This window comes from Lissotriton vulgaris, chromosome 8, assembly GCF_964263255.1.
Source record: "Lissotriton vulgaris chromosome 8, aLisVul1.2, whole genome shotgun sequence".
Classification (NCBI taxonomy): Eukaryota; Metazoa; Chordata; class Amphibia; order Caudata; family Salamandridae; genus Lissotriton; species Lissotriton vulgaris.
In genome coordinates, this window is record NC_141696.1 from 236,054,617 (window position 1) to 236,074,733 (window position 20,117).

Consider the following 20,117-nt stretch of genomic DNA (forward strand, 5'->3'; position numbering starts at 1 on the left):
CTTATTTTGTCCATTTACTCACTATATATCTCCTTAGTCATTCCATTAGCACACCATTGTAATCTATTGAATTGAAACACAACTAAACCCCCCACAGTGGACAGGGTTGTTAAATGAAATCCAGAACTGGAACATGGTGGCCCTCATGAGATGGAGTTCTCTAGTAAATTAAATTACATAGCACCTGCCAATTGTAAAATAAGATGTGGCAGAGATCTTTGTATAGGAGATGGATTTCCTTCTTGTTTCAGGACATTTGTATTTATCTGTTGTTTAGAAACCCTCATACTATATGCTGAAAATGTCGACAGTTGAAGAAGCCGAAGCCCAGCTCTCTGAAATTGAACTGCTTGCCAGCATGTTTCCCACTGAAGATGAATTTGTTGTGAATGATCAGCTGGCTTTAGCAGAACTCAGAGACTTCGTTGATAAGAAGATGCTAAGTGCCCCAACATCGAAAATCCATTTTACAATATATTTAAAATTGGATGTTTCTGAAACCGTAGAGGTAAGTCGCATGTTAAATGCAAAAAACAGATCTTAGCCAAGTATTGTGATTACTCTTTAAGATAGATTTTGTGTTTTGTTTTTATTGTAGGAGATTTTCTCTTTGTCCTGTTCTTATCCCTTCCGTTACCCAACAATACTGCCAGAAATTGTTGTCAGGTACAGTACAGTTAACTCTTTCAACATAATGCTGTACAGATATATATATATGGATTATGCAGTGGAACAGTTCCCTTTCTCATAATTGTACCATCCCCTCATAAGTGAAATAATAAACGTTAAGCAAACACCTATGCCCACCCCTGTGGCTGTTTACGGACATGTCCCGAAACCACAAAATCATGCTGAAAAGATTAATATTATTTCTATAATTCTTTTGTATGTTTCAACAAAACAAATACAGCAAATAAAAAATACATTGCAGGTAAACATGGTAGATGTCCGTTATTACTTCTGAGAGTAATGATTGCTTTGTATTTGCAGCTTTCTCTCTGTGTATACTTTGGCTTCACTCTTGATATGATGTTAGGGTCCAACCGTGTACAATCCCCTGGACATCTTCAGTGGGGTGAGGTTTTCCCAATGACATATTAAAATCACCCTAACTCAACATACCCTTATAATTCTATCAAATAAGAAAGATAAGGATGAGATGAATGTATTGTGTAGTTTAGTGCTTTAATAATAGAATTCAGTTTTTTAAGGATAATTTGTAACATAATTTATATTAAATTAAATTTAGTAGATATATGCTATAAATATGAAAGCAATGTAACTTTTCATAGAGAGTTATGACTTGAATGTAGTTGAATGTTTTTATTCAACTAAATTATTTTAGTGTGTGTAGCTAATTTGTAATGAGAAGGTGAGATATGAATTGCATTTCAATTACTTTGTGAACCAGTGGGTGGCAAGCCTTAGTTTTCTAGGTACTAGAATGGAAGTGTGTGGTCTGCCTCTGCTGCACCCCTATTTCTAATAATCAAATACATAGATTTGGACTTAAATAAGGACTGAAGCTTAATTGTGACAGATTGTTTACTTCTGTCCATTGAAAGTGTGGCAAAAGTAGTGCCTTTCCAGTCCTCCACTAACAGTGGCTGCTTTGGATACTTGGGGATTCAGTCATTTTACATATAAGTAGAGCTACTCTTGCATAACAATATGAGTTCACTAAACTCATTGCAGAATTTGTTAGAATCCTGGAGATTACCTCTCTCGTCCGAACAGTCCTTGGGAAACTAGTTGTGGCTTAAGAGGTTTCTACAACATAGAAAGTTATATTTGGTGTCCGTTTTTTAAACAGCTTGACAAGATCCTAACTGGGAGGAGGAGGAATGACAATGACAACAGAGTGGCAATCTCTGTCCTAAATTATCCCCTCAAAGAGGAGGACTAAGACCTCAGAAAATGGAGCTGTATTTGGGTGGCATGCAGGTTCAAGTCGTAGCTCAGTGGCTAGCAGTTCTGTTACCCCAGAGAAGGTGCTTCCGTTTCCCAATTCAGCAGCACTATACATGGATTAGCAATGGTATCCATCTAATCTCCCTTGTGAAAAAGTGCATTACAGAATATTTCGGCCAGTGCTTACTTGCACAAGAATGCCAAACACTGATTTGAAAGCCAAAGGATTATATACTCTATGCAAGGATGGGGAAATGAATGCCGGAGCTCCTTTTCCCAATCACTGGTAGGCAGAATTCTGTATCAATAGTGGGTACATATATTATTGTACTGATGGACAAGCATGGTGTTTTACAGAAGGGAATGCATGTTCCTTTACTGAACAGTATTTGCTGTTAGGATTCTGCCACTTGGTGTCCCTCATGACAATATACATCTCAGAACTTACCATTCTTAGTTTCTCCACTTCCCAGTCCTGATTTCTGTCCCACTTCCCTGATGCATTATCGTCCTTGTCTTTTCTGTCTCCAAACCGTGCCCTAGTCACGCCCTGGTGGTGGCGCGCTATTGCCGCTCTTGAGTCCTGGATCCCGCTGCCTTTCTTCTGACCCTTTTACACCTGCCTTCTGGACTTTTCATTCTCTTTGATCTGACCCGTACTGTGTTCCTGGCTTACTTGGGTCCTGTTTTGTGTTCCTGGTTTTGCTACACATTTCCTTTCCAAGTCCTAGTTCAGCCATCTCTTTTTTTCAGTTTAAGAGATTTTTATTAAGTTTAAAACAAATACAAAACATAGCCATTCAATAATATCAGTGAGTAAGATAAGATGAAACATGAGGCATAGAATGCATATAAATACAAATGAAACCATGATGGGGAGAGAGAAAAGGTAAAGAAAAGATAAGAAAGGAAAAGAAGGGGGAAAGGAAAAAGAGGGGAGGAGATGAAGGAAGAAAAAGTAAATCGGGGGCGGGGGAAATATATGTGAAGGAAAACCGAGCAGGCAGTCAATTGGGACGATTAGAAGAGAAGTAAGTAACAAAAGGGAGCCATAGGAGATCAGACTTAATTTTTAAAGAAATGGAAGAAGAGGAAGCAACAGCAATCCTATGTTCGTCACATATGAAATTCCACCAAGTAGCTATAGATAATTTGGAATTATCTTTCCAACAAGATAAAATCACTTTAAATGCAATAGCAATGAAAAGATCAAGTAACTTATCTTCAGATGAAACAATATCTAAATTATCCGATGTAGAACCTAAAAATACATTCACAAACGTTAAACGGGAAGAACAATGAAACATTTGCATACATGTATCCCAAACCGAATTCCAAAAGGATAAAACAGAAGGGCACTCATATAATTGATGTTTAAGTGTACCTGTTTCGGAAGAACAAGACCAGCATAAAGAAGGAGATGAAGGTGAAAACTTGGAAATACTTTCAGGAGTGAGAACAGCTCTATGATAAATAAAACAAGCACTGGCGTTGCCAATATGTTTCGCATTTGGAAAGTTGGAGCTATTGGTTTTGTAAATGACATTTTATATTTATATATCGTTATTGGCATTGTCAATAACAATATCTAAATATAAAATGTCATTTACAAAACCAATAGCTCCAACTTTCCAAATGCGAAACCTATTGGCAACGCCAGTGCTTGTTTTTAGTTGTCATGTGAGAATATACTAAATACAATTTCATTTTTCCTTGACCCAAATATAAACATGTGCAAATTAAATACATTAAAAAGGGATATATTCAAGAACAACTGGTAAAACTATCTTAACACCGGGATTCCTAATTGTTAAACAAAGGCACAAAAACAAACTTTTGTGACAATCTAGGTGTCGGCAGTGCAGACGCCGTGAATGGCGATTTACCGCAGAATTTACACTTCCAAACCCTTTTTCACGATCGATTTCTTTTTGTTAAAATTACATCGTTTGTTCCAAGAATCCGTGTGTTTTCACGAAACGCGTTTTTGCTGACTGATTTTAAGAGAATGGGTTCGCGTTGTTCGGAATTGACTCGTTTTTTTAATCATAAATTCGTTCGTGATTGTCACTTCCTCGAGTTGAGTATTTTCGGCTGGTGGGAGGACTGGGAGTGGAGTGGAGTGGCGGGGTGGGGGGTGGAGGGTAGAGGGGAGTGTAGGTTGTGAGCCAAGACCGTCACTGTCTAAAATACGACGAGTTCGCTTACGGGCGGGTGCTGTTCGTTCGCACACCATCTCACTGCAAGGGAAGGCGAACAAGTAAACCTGCATTTTATTTAATTATTGGTTATCGGACACATCATTGATCTAGTCCCTTCGCACAAGGTGGCTGGTATCTTACCTTTTATACGTTGGCAGATTATTTGTTTAGTAGCAAGCAGCCCGAAACATGTAGTTTAAGTTAAATGGCCTCGCAATGCTGGCAAATGGCCGGAGGGAAGCCGGATGGGGGCGGGAGAGCCTGGTGGGGGGGCGTGAATGCGAGCGAGGGGAGGAGAAGTGTGGCAGGCGGATTAGGGAGATGCGCGGAGGGAAGCCGGATGGGGGCGGGAGAGCCTGGTGGGGGGGCGGGAATGCGAGCGAGGGGAGGAGAAGTGTGGCAGGCGGATTAGGGAGATGCGCGTGCTTGTGTGGTCACGTGACCCGCTTTTGTGGTCACGTGACTCACATGCACAGTAAAAAAACCGCAGTGGTTTGACGAGTCGATGGAGCACTTGAATTCTCACCTATTACATTCGCAAGCGAATGATAATAGGCGAAACCTAAAAAAGGGATTGGGTAATACGTGCAGCAATAGAAACTTTAAATCATTTGGACCAAAGATGATCCCAAACATCAACAGATAACGAAACATCTAAATCATTTTCCCAAGTCATCTCAATTGATGATTTGGGTCGGTTAATAACATTTGATAACAGTATTTTATAGACAAAGGCAGCTTTAGGCTGTTGAAGAGAAAACAAAGGATAAAGTGGAGATGAGGGAGAGAAAGAGGGTAAGATATCGTCGGGTGAAGAAAGGGTCAATAGGTGAGATTGTATAGCATCAGTTATGTGGGTAAATTCAGGTAAGCACGAGGTGGACAACTGATATATATTTTGCATCTCAGGGAAAGGAAGAATAGCGTTATTGGAAAAGAATTGGTGAACAAAGAAAATACCTTTCTCTTTCGAATTTTTGAAATATAAAGACTTGCCCTTGTATTTGAGAAACTTATTATACCACACAGTGGATGATAAAAAACATTTGAGAGGAGATAAGTCCTTAGAGAATGTGTCACGCAACAGTGTTTGATAATGCTTTAGAACTGGGTGTTTGGACAAAAAAGAACAATTGGACATAAAGACAGTATGTTGAAACGAAAAGTCTTTTAGTAAAGAGCATTCAAATACAACCCATCTAGGTATTGGGGAATCCATAAAATCGTAAGCTAAAGAAAAGGATTGTTTACTGACAAAGGCAGAGTGGTATGTTTTGAAGTTGGGAAAATTGTCACCTCCTTCGTTCTTGGGACGGATGAGTTTTTGCAAAGCAAAGGGTGTTTGTCATTCCATAGAAATTTAGAACAAATAGTTTAAGCGAACAAAATATGAATCGAAATTTGCCTAGCTTACGTAACGGTAAGTTTCAATTCTATTAAGGACACGGAGGCGAGGATTATGCTATACCTTCCTTCGCTTTATTAACATAAAGACTCCACAGCAGCTTAGGAAAAGATATAATAAGAACAAAAATGCTTTAAACATAAAGCATTGACGTAATGTTCAACAAAAAATAAACAACAACTCCCAAGAGTCTCTTTGCGTAACAATAGTCCATAGTCCTTTTACGCTGTCCATCATCACTATATAACCGGACTTCTCATCATCTTCCTCCTCTTTCTTTGCGCAGATCACGCTTGAGCCTCATTGGTCCTGCTTAGCACCGTCGTTGCCTGTCAAAAAAGGAACAGCGTCAGCGAGGTGGCCCAGGAATGCGACAACAAGGCGAGGAGCAGTCAGTGAACAACACAGTACTGACAATGTAAAGGAAAACGCTTTACTTACTGCCATACGGGTGGGTAGAGACACCACTGTGGCCCGGGTGGGATAATCCTCGCCTCCGTGTCCTTAATAGAATTGAAACTTACCGTTACGTAAGCTAGGCAAATTTCGATTCTATGTCAGGACCGGAGGCTTCAGATTATGCTAGTTTAAAGCTTACTTACCACCAACTGAGCCAAATCCACCACCGGCTTAAAATAAAACCTCTTGAAGGTGGAATCCGAGGACCAATCCGCCGCGCGCATTAGGTCCTCCAGACGAGCACCCACCGAGAATGCCTTAGAGGCCATGGCCCCCCTGGCGGAGTGTGCTCCAAAGAGAGAAGTATTGATGCCTGCTTCTTGCATGACCCATCGCACCCACCGAGCAATAGTAGGGGAGGAGACAGCTTTGTGTGGCTTCCGCAGGGCAATCAACAACTGACGCTCGCCCGGAGGGCGCAGATCCAAGGTCAGGTCCTCATATGCTTTGAGGCATTGCACGACACACAACTTAGGAGTGTCAGTAAAGGCTGGATAAGAAATGGAACGCGACAACGTCTTAGTACGCCGGCCCACGGTGAAAGTAACCCCATCCGGGGAAAAAACGCGTGCAGAGACATCCAGCGCGCACACGTCCGAGACGCGCCTACAAGAAACCAGACACAACAACATGGCTAACTTCGCCGACAGCTCCTTAAGAGACAGATAAGAATTGGCTGGCCACGACAGGAACAAATTCAGAACCAAATTGACGTCCCAAAGGATGGAGTACCTGGGTTCTGGCGGCAGTGCGAGGCGAACAGCCCGCAGAAGCCGACACACAAAAGGATGTTCCCCTACCGGGTGGCCATCGATGTTATCATGGCCCGCAGAAATCGCAGACCGGATAGCATTGATCGTCCTATACGCTAGACCCTTGTCGGCCAAATGCGCCAGGAAATTCAGCACGGGAACAAGGCCTGCGACCACGGTATCCAGATCCCTTCGTAAACACCAACACATCCACTTAAGCCAAGCGGATCTGTAACGCTTCGTCGTACTGTCGGCCCATGCTTTGGAGAGCAAGTGCTCAGCCGACCCCGAAAGGCCCGGGAGCGCCCAGCGTCTCCTGAGAGCCTCCACGCCACGAGGCGGAGAGTGTTCTGCACGACGAGAGGGTGAGGTTCCTGATCCGGGTTCGTCAGGAGCAGAGGAAACAGGGGGAGTAGGATTGGAAAATCCCAAGAAAGTTCCAGAAGAACCGGAAACCATACTTGAGACCTCCACAGCGGTGTAACCAACACCAGTTCCGCACCCTGGCGGCGTATTTGAGCCGCCGTTCGCATGATCATGGAGAACGGGGGAAACGCGAACGGCTGTTCCCGACTCCAATCCTGCAAGAACGCGTCCGTGGCCTCCGCTAGAGGGTCCGGCCTCCAGCTGTAAAACCGCGGCAGCTGGTGGTCGAGACGGGACGCAAAGAGGTCCACCGAGAAGGGACCCCAAAGGGAGTGTAGCCACCGGAAGACTTCCGGATCCAGTTTCCACTGGCTGGCGTCCCTGAGATGCCGAGAGTGCCAATCCGCTACCTGATTGCACTGGCCTGGCAGATACTCCGCCGTCACCGCAATGTGACGAGACAGGCAATAATCCCAGAAATCCTTCGCTAAATCCGCCAAGGCGCGGGAACGAGGACCTCCTAGGTGGTTCACATACCGAACCGCCGAAATATTGTCCATCCGTAACAGGACACAAGCCTTGACCGAGTCTTTGGTCCAACAGCGAACTGCGAAGGAGCCCGCAAGGAGCACCAAACAATTGATATGCAATTGTTGTTCTTCTGACGACCAGGCGCCGCCGGTGGAAAAATCCCCGCACCGGGCGCCCCAGCCCGACCTGCTGGCGTCGGACTCTATGATCAGGTCCGGAGCCGAACTGAAGATCGCTCGCCCATTCCATGCCTCCATGTGAGACAGCCACCATGACATTTCCTCCTTCACTTCGTCCGTGAGGGGAACCCACTGGTCGTAACACATCCCACGGCGCAGATGCTGCGCCTTCAAGCGTTGCAGAGCCCTGTAGTGCAGCGGGCCCGGGAAAATCGCCTGGATGGAGGACGAGAGAAGGCCCACCACCTTGGCGATATGACGCAGTGACGTACGCTCCCTTGCGATCGTCTGCCGAAGCAGGTGTCGAATCTTCGCGACCTTCCGACCCGGCAGGCTCAAGACCGCCTGTACCGAGTCCACCACGAAACCCAAAAAGGTGATCTGCTGAGTGAGAACCAAAACCGACTTGGAGCCGTTGATGACGAACCCTAGTCTCTGAAGCAGGCCGACAGCTTGACGCAGCTGGCCCGCCAACACCTCCGGGCACTGCCCCATGAGGAGGATGTCGTCTAAGTATACAAGCATCCGGACCCCCTGACTTCTGAGAAACTCCACCACCGGGTGGAGGACCTTCGTGAAGCACCACAGGGCCGAAGAAAGACCGAACGGCAGGGCGGTGAATTCGAACACCTTGTCGTCCCACAGGAATTGTAGGAAACGACGATGAGGGGGGTGGATGGGAACGACCAAGTAGGCATCCTTGAGATCCAGTCGTACCATCCAATCCCGAGGGAGGAGCACGTCTCGAAGGAGGTGGATCCCCTCCATCTTGAAGTGACGGTAGACCAACCACCCATTGAACTCTTTGAGATTGATCACCGGCCTCTTGCCCCCATCCGTCTTGTCCACTAGGAAGACGTTGCTGAGGAACCCATGTGGGTGGCGCGTTGATAGACGGATGGCTCCCTTGCGCAGCAAGTCTGAGACCTCTTCGTCTATCAATCGCGCGTCGGATTCTGAAAAAACCATCGGGCGCGGGGGCCTCGCCTGAGCTGGCTGGTCGTAAAACTCGATATGGAAACCTCTTACAGTTTGCAAAACCCAAACGTCGGCAGTGAGCAATTCCCACTCCCCGTAAAAGCTTGCCAGCCGCCCCCCAATCGGAACTTGATCCAAGCAAAGTACACTTACCGGGGGCATTTCCTTGTCCGGAGTTCTTCTTGAACCCTCTGCCACCATAGCGCTGTCCCCTCGTGGGGTAGAAGTTGGTGTAGTTGGCTGAGGTCTGGTACTGACCTCTTCCGGAGCCTTGTCCTCGGTTGTTGGTCTGCTGACCACGGCCGATCGCGCGGCCCCTGCCGCGACCGGCCCCTCCAGAAAAACGCTGGTGGAAGACCTTCTTGATGCTGGACTGAGCCTTGTCCAGCGACGTGAACGTATTCACGAACTTTCCCAGCTCGCGGATGAAAGGCTCACCGAAGAGGCCACCCTGAGCCACGGCACCTGCCTCCGACGAGGCCAGGTCCTCCAGCTTCGGATCCAGCTTGATAAGGAGCGAACGCCGCCTCTCCGTGGACAGGGCACAGTTGGCGTTGCCCAAAAATACGATCACCCTCTGGGCCCAGTTGGAGAGCACCTCCGGTGAAATGGCGGTGCCATTCACTCGAGCCTCCTCCGCCATATCGAGGATCTTCGTGGCGGGCCCGACCGCATCCAACAACTTGTCCTGGCAAGCCCGCCAGGACCGGTCGATCCCCTTCCTGGGGTCCTTCATGAATTTCGCCAGGAAGGTGGCCATCTTGGGGTCCAACTCTGGTGTCATGGCCACTTTCCCTTCCAGAGTAGGCCGAGGGCATTCCCCACGCAGGCAACCCCTCGCCTCCTTTTCTAGGGGCTTGCGCAGCCTGCCCGCGACAAACTTCGCCACCATCTCCCCCGGGGCCCAGGCCGCGGAACGGGGGTGGACGATCTCGTCCGGGTCCAGCATGCCCAACTCGTCTCGGGGCATCTCCTTCGCTGAAGGTGTCGGAAGCCAAGAACGGGTCGACTCCCCGTCGTCATCCGTGTCCGGAGAGTCGTAGATCGGGGAGGCGGGCGCAGTAGACACGTCGCCCGAAGTGCCAGGGTCCACCAAGGGTGCAGGGGGCACCGCCGTCGCCTTGGCCAGGAAGGCGTCACGAAGCCGCTCGAAAGCTCCCCTGTCCACGCCTTGGGCCTCTGATGAAGGTCCCTCCCCACGAGGTCTCTTCGGAGCGGGTGGCAACCCGCCGGACGTCCCCGGGAGTTCGGGGGACGGAGGCACCTGCGCCGCTGCCAGCTTCGCGCACTCCTCCACGATGCGGGCGGAAAGGCGGTCCTCCATGGGCCCTACCACCTCCGTCACGCAACGATAGATGGAGTTGTCTACCGCCTGATAGAACTCATCATCCTGCAGATAGGGGCAGGCTTCCTCATCGTATTCCCCTTCCATCTCGGAACCAAGGGCAAATGCGGGGCACCCAAGAGGGCGGCAACCGAGAAAGTTCTCGAATGTGGGCAGGCCAAGCGGCTGCGATCACGTTTTGGGCCAGCTGACGTGGCAGGTGGGCTGCACCAACCCCCAAGCGCGCAGACCCTCCTCGCCGGGACCGGGTCTACGTACCCCTCAAGCGCGCTAGGCCACACACGGGTAAAGAGGTGCACAGATCTCGCCCGAAGGCGATTCACGCGGTCAGAACCGCCATACAGACCCCAGAGGGCGTCAAAAAGTGGGCAAAAGTACAGACCCGGATCACCAGGTGTCAGAGGGGTACGCGAGGATCGGCCCCTGCGCAAGCAGACCCTACGGCGTGGCTCCTCGCACTGCGGAGGCGCGCCGGAGGGTCGGCGAGACGACAGGCCGCCCCCTTGCGGTCTATGTACACACCGCACACAAGTGGGAATAAAGTCGTGTAGGAACGAAGAACGTTCCCGCAACTGGGGACTCTGTAAGGAAATAAACCATGCAAGGAGTCCCCCAAAGATCGTACACAAGACAATCAATCACAATGAAAAGGAAACAAATAGAAAAGCACTTATCTGGCTGCGGGAGCAGCGAAGAAAGAGGAGGAAGATGATGAGAAGTCCGGTTATATAGTGATGATGGACAGCGTAAAAGGACTATGGACTATTGTTACGCAAAGAGACTCTTGGGAGTTGTTGTTTATTTTTTGTTGAACATTACGTCAATGCTTTATGTTTAAAGCATTTTTGTTCTTATTATATCTTTTCCTAAGCTGCTGTGGAGTCTTTATGTTAATAAAGCGAAGGAAGATATAGCATAATCTGAAGCCTCCGGTCCTGACATAGAATTAGGTATTTTTATGGGGAGCATGGAAACAGTGTAAACATCATTTTAATGGTATCTAGTCTACCCCACCAAGATAGGAAAAGAGGAGACCAACTTTGAAGTAGGGATTAGATTTTCTTGATAAGGGAATCGAAAGTAAATTTAAGTGTGTCAACAAGGGATGAGGAAAACCAAATGCCAAGGTATTTTATTTTAGAGGGACACCAAGTAAAATCCGTAGAGTAAAACATGAATTGGTAACAAGTAGAATTTAGGGGTAAAACTTCCGTCTTGGATAAATTAAGTCTGTATCCTGAGATGGCAGAATACAAACTAACTTCTTCCAAGAATGGGGGGAGGGACGTGATTGGGTTAGCCATATAGACTAAGATATCATCTGCGTATGCAGAGACTTTCGTTTCAATGGAGGCTAATTTAAAACCATTAACATTAGGGTTATTACGGATTCACTCCAAAAAAGGCCTAGGCTAAACAATAGCGGGGAGAGAGGACAACCTTGTCTTGTACCCCTGGATAAGGGAAAAAATATAGAAAACTGGTTATTGACAAAAATACAATCCCAAGGAGAGGAATAAAGGATTTTAATCAAGGAGATAAAGGAAGGTCCAAACCCATACCACTGCAAAGTACGAAACCTAAATTGCCAATTGATGCGATCGAAGGCTTTCTCTGCATCTAAAGACAATGCCGCTAGTGGAGTTTTAAAGGTTTTACTGTAGGAAATAATATTAGAAAACATACGGGCATTATCTGTGGCCAATCTACCTTTCACAAAGCCAACCTGGTCCGTTTTAATCAAAAGTGGGATAAGGGAGTCAAGACGGGAAGCAAGATTTTTGGCAAAAATTTTACAATCCTAATTAATCAGGGATATCGGGCGATAGTTTTTACATTGGGAATGATCCTTGTCGGGTCTGGGAATAATGATAATTAGAGCTTCAAGGAAAGACCCAGAGGCCTTAGCAGTGGAAATGGAGCAGTTTGGGTACAAAGATGGCATGAAATGTAGAGTAAAACTCTACAGGTAATCCATCAGGGCCTGGAGCTTTAGATTTTTTGAGAGCATTGATAGCCTAAAGCACTTCTTGAGGGGAGATGGCTCTTTCTAATTGGGCAAATTCACCCGGGAGAGACGGTGGAGGAGGGAGACCATCAAAGAAAGAGGTTAAGTTGACATCTGAAGGGTGTGTGTCATCCGTATAAAGAGTGTGGTAGTAATTATGAAAAACTTCTGCAATGTCTACATCAGAGGAAACCAATTTATTAGTAGAATCATTAAAAATAGGGCTAACTGTTTTTCGTTCAGATTTAATCTTAAGATAGTTAGCCAACATTTTACCCGCCTTGTGCCCCCATGATACTTAGATTTGACTTTCAGTAAGGTATTGCATGCTTCAATCAGTTTTTGCCTTAATTAGATTCTGAAGGGCATCAGGGAATTTAGAAGAGAAATATGAATGTTCAAGCCGCTTAATAGTTTTCAGTTGGTCTTCATACTTGGTTCTATTTGCTTTCTTCTTTTTAGCAACATAGGAAATAGTGAATGCTCTAAGGGCAGCTTTGAAAGCATCCCAGTTATTAGGTGTAGAGGGGTCTGATGGATCATTAAACGTGAAAAACTCATTAATAAACACTGTGACTTCTTTTACAAAAACAGTATCCGACAGTAGAAAAGTATTGAATTTCCACCGATTGAATCTAGAGGATGTTAGGGTAAGGTCAAGGACCGCATAAACAGGAGCATGGTCAGAAATAAAAATAGAACCAATGTCGGATTTGTGAATTGAAGGGAGGAGAAACTTACTAACCATAATATAGTCTATCCTTGAGCGGGTATGATGAACATTTGAAAAAAAGGTATATTCCAGGGAGTCAAGGTTGCAAGTTTTCCATACATCATAAAAGGGACACGAGGCAATGGCAGATTGAAAACACTTATGAGACTTATCGGGGTGAAATTTGCTTGAGGAAAGTCTATCAGAAAATGGATCTAACCATTGATTGAAGTCACCAGCAAGAACAATATTGGGACAATCAATAGTGGAGATAAGAATTAAATGTTTAATAAGACCAAAGTTTTGTTTTGGATCACAACCTTAGCCATTACCCAGCGTCCCTCGTCATCATTTTGAGAGGATAAAATTTGGACCGACAACCCTTTATGGAACAAAATAGCAACACCCCCTTTTTTGTTAACAGCTGGAGAGAACACCACTTGACCCACCCAATGCCTTTTTAACTTAGAAGATTCAACACTTGTACAATGAGTCTCTTGAAGAAAAACAACTTGTGAATTAAGTTTGGATAAATGAGATAATACCTTTTGACGCTTGACAGGGTGACCAAGACCTCAGCCGTTCCACGATACAAAATTACACATGATGGAATGTGAGGAGGAGGAAATACACTAGGGGTAGACACACTGCAGGAGAAAAACTACAAAAGAGAAGACAGAAAAAAATACATTACATAAGAACAATATACCCATTACATACACCTTAAGAGAATTAAATACATCCAAAATCATTGTGACCAACGACAAAAAACATAAAAACCAGAAGAAGGAAAACATAGATTGACCAAGAAAGGGCGAAGAAAAGAGTGCACACGAAAGAAAGAGAAAACAGAGAAGGAGAAAGCTAGGTAGGAGGATAAGAGAAAAGAGAGGAGCAACAGGAAAGGGATAAGAAGACAGATCAAGGCAAGGAAGCCAGGTCTGTGAAGAAAGAGATAACCAAGACATCAGGGGCGAGGAGACGCCACAGGGGGCAGCAGAAGAGCAAATTCGGACAAAGAAAAGGAAGAAGTGGTAGAACCTCAAAAAGGAGGAGGACACAAAACAAAGCCATGACAAAGCCAGAATAGACATACAAAGCCTGAGAAAAAGGGCACCTCAGGGAACTCTGGTTCAACAAGTGCCAGGAGATTAGAGAAGGGAGACAAAGAAGAGAGGAGAAACAAAAATATTCTCAAGAGAAGAATCAATACAAAGAAGAGTTGGAAATGAGCCATGGCATCGCCGAAGGCAAACCCAAATCATTCAAAAACCATGAAGATGTCAAGAGTTAGTGTCCATGGTAGCTGAAGAGACACTCTGCAGATAAGCGTGAAGCTTCTGTGGATCATCAAATGATCGGGTATGGCCATTATGAGTAATGTTACAGAAACATGGATGCAGGATGCCATATTGGATGTTCAACTGTCTCATCAGAGGACGGAGGTTAAGAAATTCCTTACGCCGGGCATTTGTTGCACTGGAGAGGTCTTGGGAGAAGAAAATATTATGACCAGACCACAGGAGACGTCGTTTAAGCCTGACAGCCTTAAGAACATTCATTTACTCAGTGAATTCAAGGAATAACCGGATAATGCCACAGGGCGTGGAGGCATTGGGAGCAAGACAACCTAGACGATGAGCCCTCTGTATGTTAAGAGGATGTGACGCAGGTTGGAGGTCTAAAAGATCATGAAAAAACTTTTGTATGAATGACACCATATCTGACCCTCAACATTTTCCGTAATGCCATAAATGCGTAGGTTATTACTACGGTTTCTGTTTTCGATGTCCTCTGTATGAAGTTTTAGTTTGTGAATTTCTTGTTCCAATAGAGGAACTTTAGAGGCAACATCCTGTATATCACTAACACGCTGCTCTAAGTTGAGCACCTTGCCTTCCATAAGGACCCATCTCTCCTCAATTTGTTTAAGCTTTTCATTGGTCGCACTCATGAAAGGCTGTAGACCCCTTACTTCCTCCAAAATGGAGTCCAGGATAGGATTTGGAGAGGTATGAATGGGGGAAGGGGGGTCGTTTTTTACTCGTTTGGGTTTTGTTACAGTGTGAGAAGTCTTGACATTATTTGTATCATGCGCCATGGTGAAACGCCAAGGAAGAAATCCAGCTGCAGGAGATAATGGAAGATTAGGCACAATCAACCTCTCAGGCAAAGAAACAGGATAAAAAGCGCAGCAGTGTCTCCCTCAATAGTAATAAACTACAACAGACCAAAAGCGTAGTGTCAGCATTTGTGGCGTAGGAAAAGGTGACGAAAGGAACCGAATAAGCACATGTGAGAACTGTCCTACATCCACTTCCCCAAGACACCAACCATGTATCTCAAAGGGGAGCAAAAATATGACCATTTAACACAGAGCAGTTCAGCAGGCAGAGCAGTAACATCCCGGGCAAAGCCAATTCGTGAGGAGAGCTTGACATAGGGAGGCAGCGTGGTACAAATTGGAGGTTGGAGGGGTATCCCATGAGCAAGCAGCGAAGTAGTTATTGATAGCTGGGAAAGGATATGGGCTCAGCGGCATAAGAACATTGCGGCCGCCCGCATCCAAGCGGAAAAGAAATCCGCCGTAAAAAATTTGAAAAGTAGGCATTGAACCAGAGACATATGTATGCAAAAGTCAGCAAAAACATGGTATAATGCCATAATCTAGTGAAAGTATACAAGGGTATGGCCAGGAACTAGTAGTAAGTGTCACAGTAAAAATCTTCTCTGTAGACAATCAGCAAATAAGGGCTACGAGCTCAGCGGCATAATAAAGCAGCCACCCGCGCCCAAAAAACAGGAAAGCAACACTGTCTTCCTCAGAGAAGTAAAACCGCTGACCGGAAACATGCCATTACGTCAAAGAAAAACAGCATGGAATTCGCCATACCTTCCATGTAGCTGATTTTGGCCGGCACTGTAAAGCGTGTGCTTGGTGAAGTAGCCACTCCACAAGAGGCGATGAAGATGCGGAGTTAGGTTGTGAGAGGGCGCGGGCACAAAATGGCGGCCGCCCGCGTCCAGAACGGAGGAACTCAGCTGCTCGTCATAATGGAAGACGAAACATCGGTAAACCTTGAAAAGATGTCTCCGCCCTCTGCAGACCAGTTTCCGCCAGCCGAAGACGTGAAAAGTAGGCTCTTAGCGGTGGTGAACGAGGTCCATATCTATACTACTATTATAAAGAGAGAACACAACCCTTTGAGCCAGGTAAACTCGGGAACCACATCGCCAATCCACACACCCGATACATCCTTGAAATTGTCAGGGTGTGTAGATGGACATTGGCTACATAAAACTTTTAAAAAACGTAAATTAAAAAAATTAACTTTCAAAACAAAGTAGTCCCCTGAAAGAAGCGCCGGCCGCGACGTCTGCGTCATGACATCGAGGGCGCGTGGCGGAGCGGCGTTCAGGAGCAAGAGGAAGAGCGGAGGACATGATCGCGGGGAGGAGCGGCGAGCGGCAGACAAGCGACCAGCGAGAAGCGGAGGAGCAGTGGAGCGGTAAAATCAGCAGCACGAGGAGGAGCGGCGAGTAAGGTAAGTGAACCATCCAAGAGCCGCGGTAAGTGAACCATCCAAGAGCCGCGGGTGCGCAACGAGGGACAGGCGGAGGGACGGGCGGGAGCCATGGGTGCACGCAAGCCTGAAATGCTGCCCCCAGCCCCCTTCCGCCCCAGGCAACGCTGCCGCAAGCCTGAAATGCTGCCCCCAGCCCCCTTCTGCCCCGGGCAATGCTGGGGCGGCCTGCTAGTATATGATAAAGTCCCGTAGCTCAGCGGAGCTCACGGACTATCCGCCATCTCGCCTCGGCGCGTTAGCCTCGCCCCCGTTCAGCCATCTCTTGATCGGCGATTCCCAGATTCTTTGCACCTACTTTACTCCTTGCACCTTTCTCACTCCCTGCTCTTGTGCTCCTCGCCTGAGCCTCCTGCTCTTTTTGTCTGCGGCTTTCAAATGAACTTACTGCTGAGTCTTCTTATCCTCAGTTTGACCCTTCTACTATATTCCAGGATTGCCTTTTGATTTCGGGTTTCATTGTTACTTGATTCCATGTTCCTGTTCTGATTTTCTATTCGTGTCTGCTGCCTATCTCTTATTAATCCTGTCTTTGTTCCTGTGTCTGCCTTGTTCCTTGCTCTGATTGCACACGTCCAGACCTCTCTTGTATATGTGTATTCCTTGTCTTAAATTCTGTATTCTGATTGCAAATTCCTGTCCTAGGTTGTGTGCAGGTTTCCAAAATATTCAGTTTTGTGTATTCCAGTTCTGTCCCTGACTTTCATTCCTGTCCATCTTTTCCCTGAGCCCAGTTCCTGTTACTTTGTTCCTTCTGTTCTCCATGTGTCTTCTTGTGTGTTTACATTATTATCCTTATTTTCATTGCTTCCAAGGGTGCCTGTTAGACCGCAAGACTTGTGCCTTTGGCACAAAGAATCACCTGGGGTTCCTTTTTCCAGAGTAGTTGCTGGTTCTCTCCTTGAACTCTGTGAGATTAATCTGCTTCTTGCCTATTTGTAAGATCTTTTTCACCTCACAGAGAGATCACTTCCAAGAAGAAGACAAACTATTATATATGATAGTGGTCTTGTTTCCCTTCTACCCCTCGTTGGAGCATTAGTGTAATCATATAGTTTTCCCTTTGCAGACTTCCCAGTTCACTGCCTGTTCCAACCTGCTTCAGTCCTCTACTTCTGTCTGACCTTCCTCCCAGTGGTCATGTACGCTCTTGTTTATAACTTTTCCCCCTTTTGTGGAAATCCCTTGCCCCTGCAGTCATTAAACTCCCCCATATTACTTGGCTCTGTCCCTAACTTCACTAGAACCCCCGACATTTGCTGGCACCCCTTGCCCCTGCAGTCATTAAACTCCCCCATATTACTTGGCTCTGTCCCTAACTTCACTAGAACCCCCGACATTTGCTGGCACTGTTATACTGTACTACTAGGCAGTATTCATAAATATTGATAGTCTTTTATACACAGCTGTGCTCTCGCAACTACAATAATGTTACAACAAATAGTACAATGACCAATGTAATATGATGAACAGAAGCAGAATCTTTCGTGTGTTTCTTATCACAGCAAGGTGATGGTTTATTGTGTCCAGACTTGAGGAATGTCACAGTAAGCCGACACGTGTTTCGTCGTGTACAGTTGAGTCAACACAACTCTTCAGGGCTTTCAACTCAACTTGGTTGAGAACAGTCTGGACCTTGTACACGTACACGAGAGACGCCGACCGGGAACCAAAAGAGGAGGGATACCGCACTACGGCACTACGCTAAGGAGGAAACGAACCCGTTTCCCGAAGCATTTCCACAGAAGGATCCCCTCCCGGTTACTGCCTGATACGCACACGTATTCAGTGCTAACACTTGAAGAATTTGACCTACCTAATAGGGCGGAATATAATGGCAAACATTGCTATTTGCACGTGACTCCACTGGATATACCATTCCTACTCAGTCACTAACCTGTTCTAAGACTTAGTGTCTCTCTCCAAATCCACTTACATAGACCTCAACTACAAGGTCCAGACTGTTCTCAACCAAGTTGAGTTGAAAGCCCTGAAGAGTCGTGTTGACTCAACTGTACACGACGAAACACGTGTCGGCTTACTGTGACATTCCTCAAGTCTGGACACAATAAACCATCACCTTGCTGTGATAAGAAACACACGAAAGATTCTGCTTCTGTTCATCATATTACATTGGTCATTGTACTATTTGTTGTAACACATTATTGTAGTTGCGAGAGCACAGCTGTGTATTTATGTTTAGTCTTTGACTTTTTTCAGGTGGTTAAGGGTGTTTTCCGCCTGCTCTTTACGCACTACGCATCGACCATTCCCTCAACACACTGTAACGTAGGAATTGAGGCAGTGCGCCCGCGATATCTGAACTTTCTAAAATACCCCATTGATAGTCTTTTATGTAGTTGCAGTGTTGCACCAAATCTTGTATGAATAATAGTCAATTTCTTTTGTTAATAAATTCATGATAGTGGTAGTATTACTTTTGTACTGATTTCAGAATTGATGTATCGGTGGGTGTAAGTAGAGGATGTTTCTTCCTGCTCGCCATCCTCACATCTTTGTTGCATTTATTACCTTCTATCTTAAAATCCCCAGACTGAGCCCTAGTTTTCTTTTTTGCTTTCGCTCCTCCAGTCATATGTTGTGGACAGAGAACTATACAATAGGGCTCCCATGGCAAATCTGTGCAGTGGGTATGCAGGTGACGTGCCAGTGGCATGCCAAAGGCAGGCCCATCTGTACTCCTTCACAACTGAATCAACGGTGCAGCAGCCAGTACCTCTGGTCAGGCAACTTCAGAAGTTTCCACCACAGATTATGTTGCTCTTCTTTGCAGTTCCTAAAGCAAAGAACTAGAGGTTTTAGACTTCCAACCGGTTATGAACCCTTCCTTTTGGTGATTAAAGAACTCCAGTCGAACACACTACTAAGCACTGAATCTTCCCTTAGACTTATCCTCCCTTCTTTTTCCATGGATTTTAATGCCGCTATACACTTGCCTAGGCGTAGGGGGAAATTTATGATTTATTTTTTATTTTTTTTCTTTCTTTTTTTTATTTATATAATGTAAACGCTTTACATAGAACAAGCTGGAAATACAGATAACAAGAAATCATTTTTGTGGTGCTATGGGGAATTGCAATTTATTAGTTATAACAGAACCTAGATCTGTGATACTTCCACCCATTACTTAGCCTTAGCCTTGGCCTTGGCAGTGTCTGACCAGTACAGTATTCTAAATATTGCTTGGGAAAAGAAACTAGCTGGCAGTGTGGACATTTTATTTCATCATCATTTTAAACTATCTCCAATTATGCTCAATGGCTCCTTACAAGCTGAATTCCTGGTATTTAATCTTGCTTCCACCTGTGTGGTATCCTTTACTAGGTTACGTGTGTGTCGCTCTCCCACCCCCATGTCCTGCTACTTATTTTAGCAATGCTTTGGCCAATTTTATTGCCCCAATAGCTCTTTCTGCATCAAAGCTGTTCATTTTAGTTGATTTTATTTTAAAGCTGATGACCCTTCCTCCTCAACTTGGAGTGCCCTTGTTGAATTTTGCAGTGTGTTGGATTTGGAGCAATTGGTCAAATGTTTTCCCATAGCGCTGGTCATTGTATTAACTTTATTTCTACTACTGGTCTTGTTATCTATCTGGACTACCTGCCACTTACCTGGACTAACTACTCTCATCACTTTAACTATCTCCTCTCTGTACGTAAATGGTC

The 20,117-nt window shown here is 45.7% G+C and overlaps 1 protein-coding gene across 2 annotated transcripts in view; it reads left to right on the forward strand.

The window, feature by feature from the left end:
• RWDD2B (RWD domain containing 2B) overlaps positions 1 to 20,117 on the forward strand; it is a 113,335-nt gene that overhangs the window by 76,156 nt on the left and 17,062 nt on the right. For both annotated transcript variants that reach the window (XM_086934022.1, XM_086934024.1), the window contains exons 2-3: positions 278 to 508; positions 599 to 666. In XM_086934022.1, the coding sequence (XP_086790148.1) occupies positions 293 to 508; positions 599 to 666 (284 nt within the window). In that variant the 5' untranslated portion in view covers positions 278 to 292. The remainder of the gene's footprint in view (positions 1 to 277; positions 509 to 598; positions 667 to 20,117) is intronic.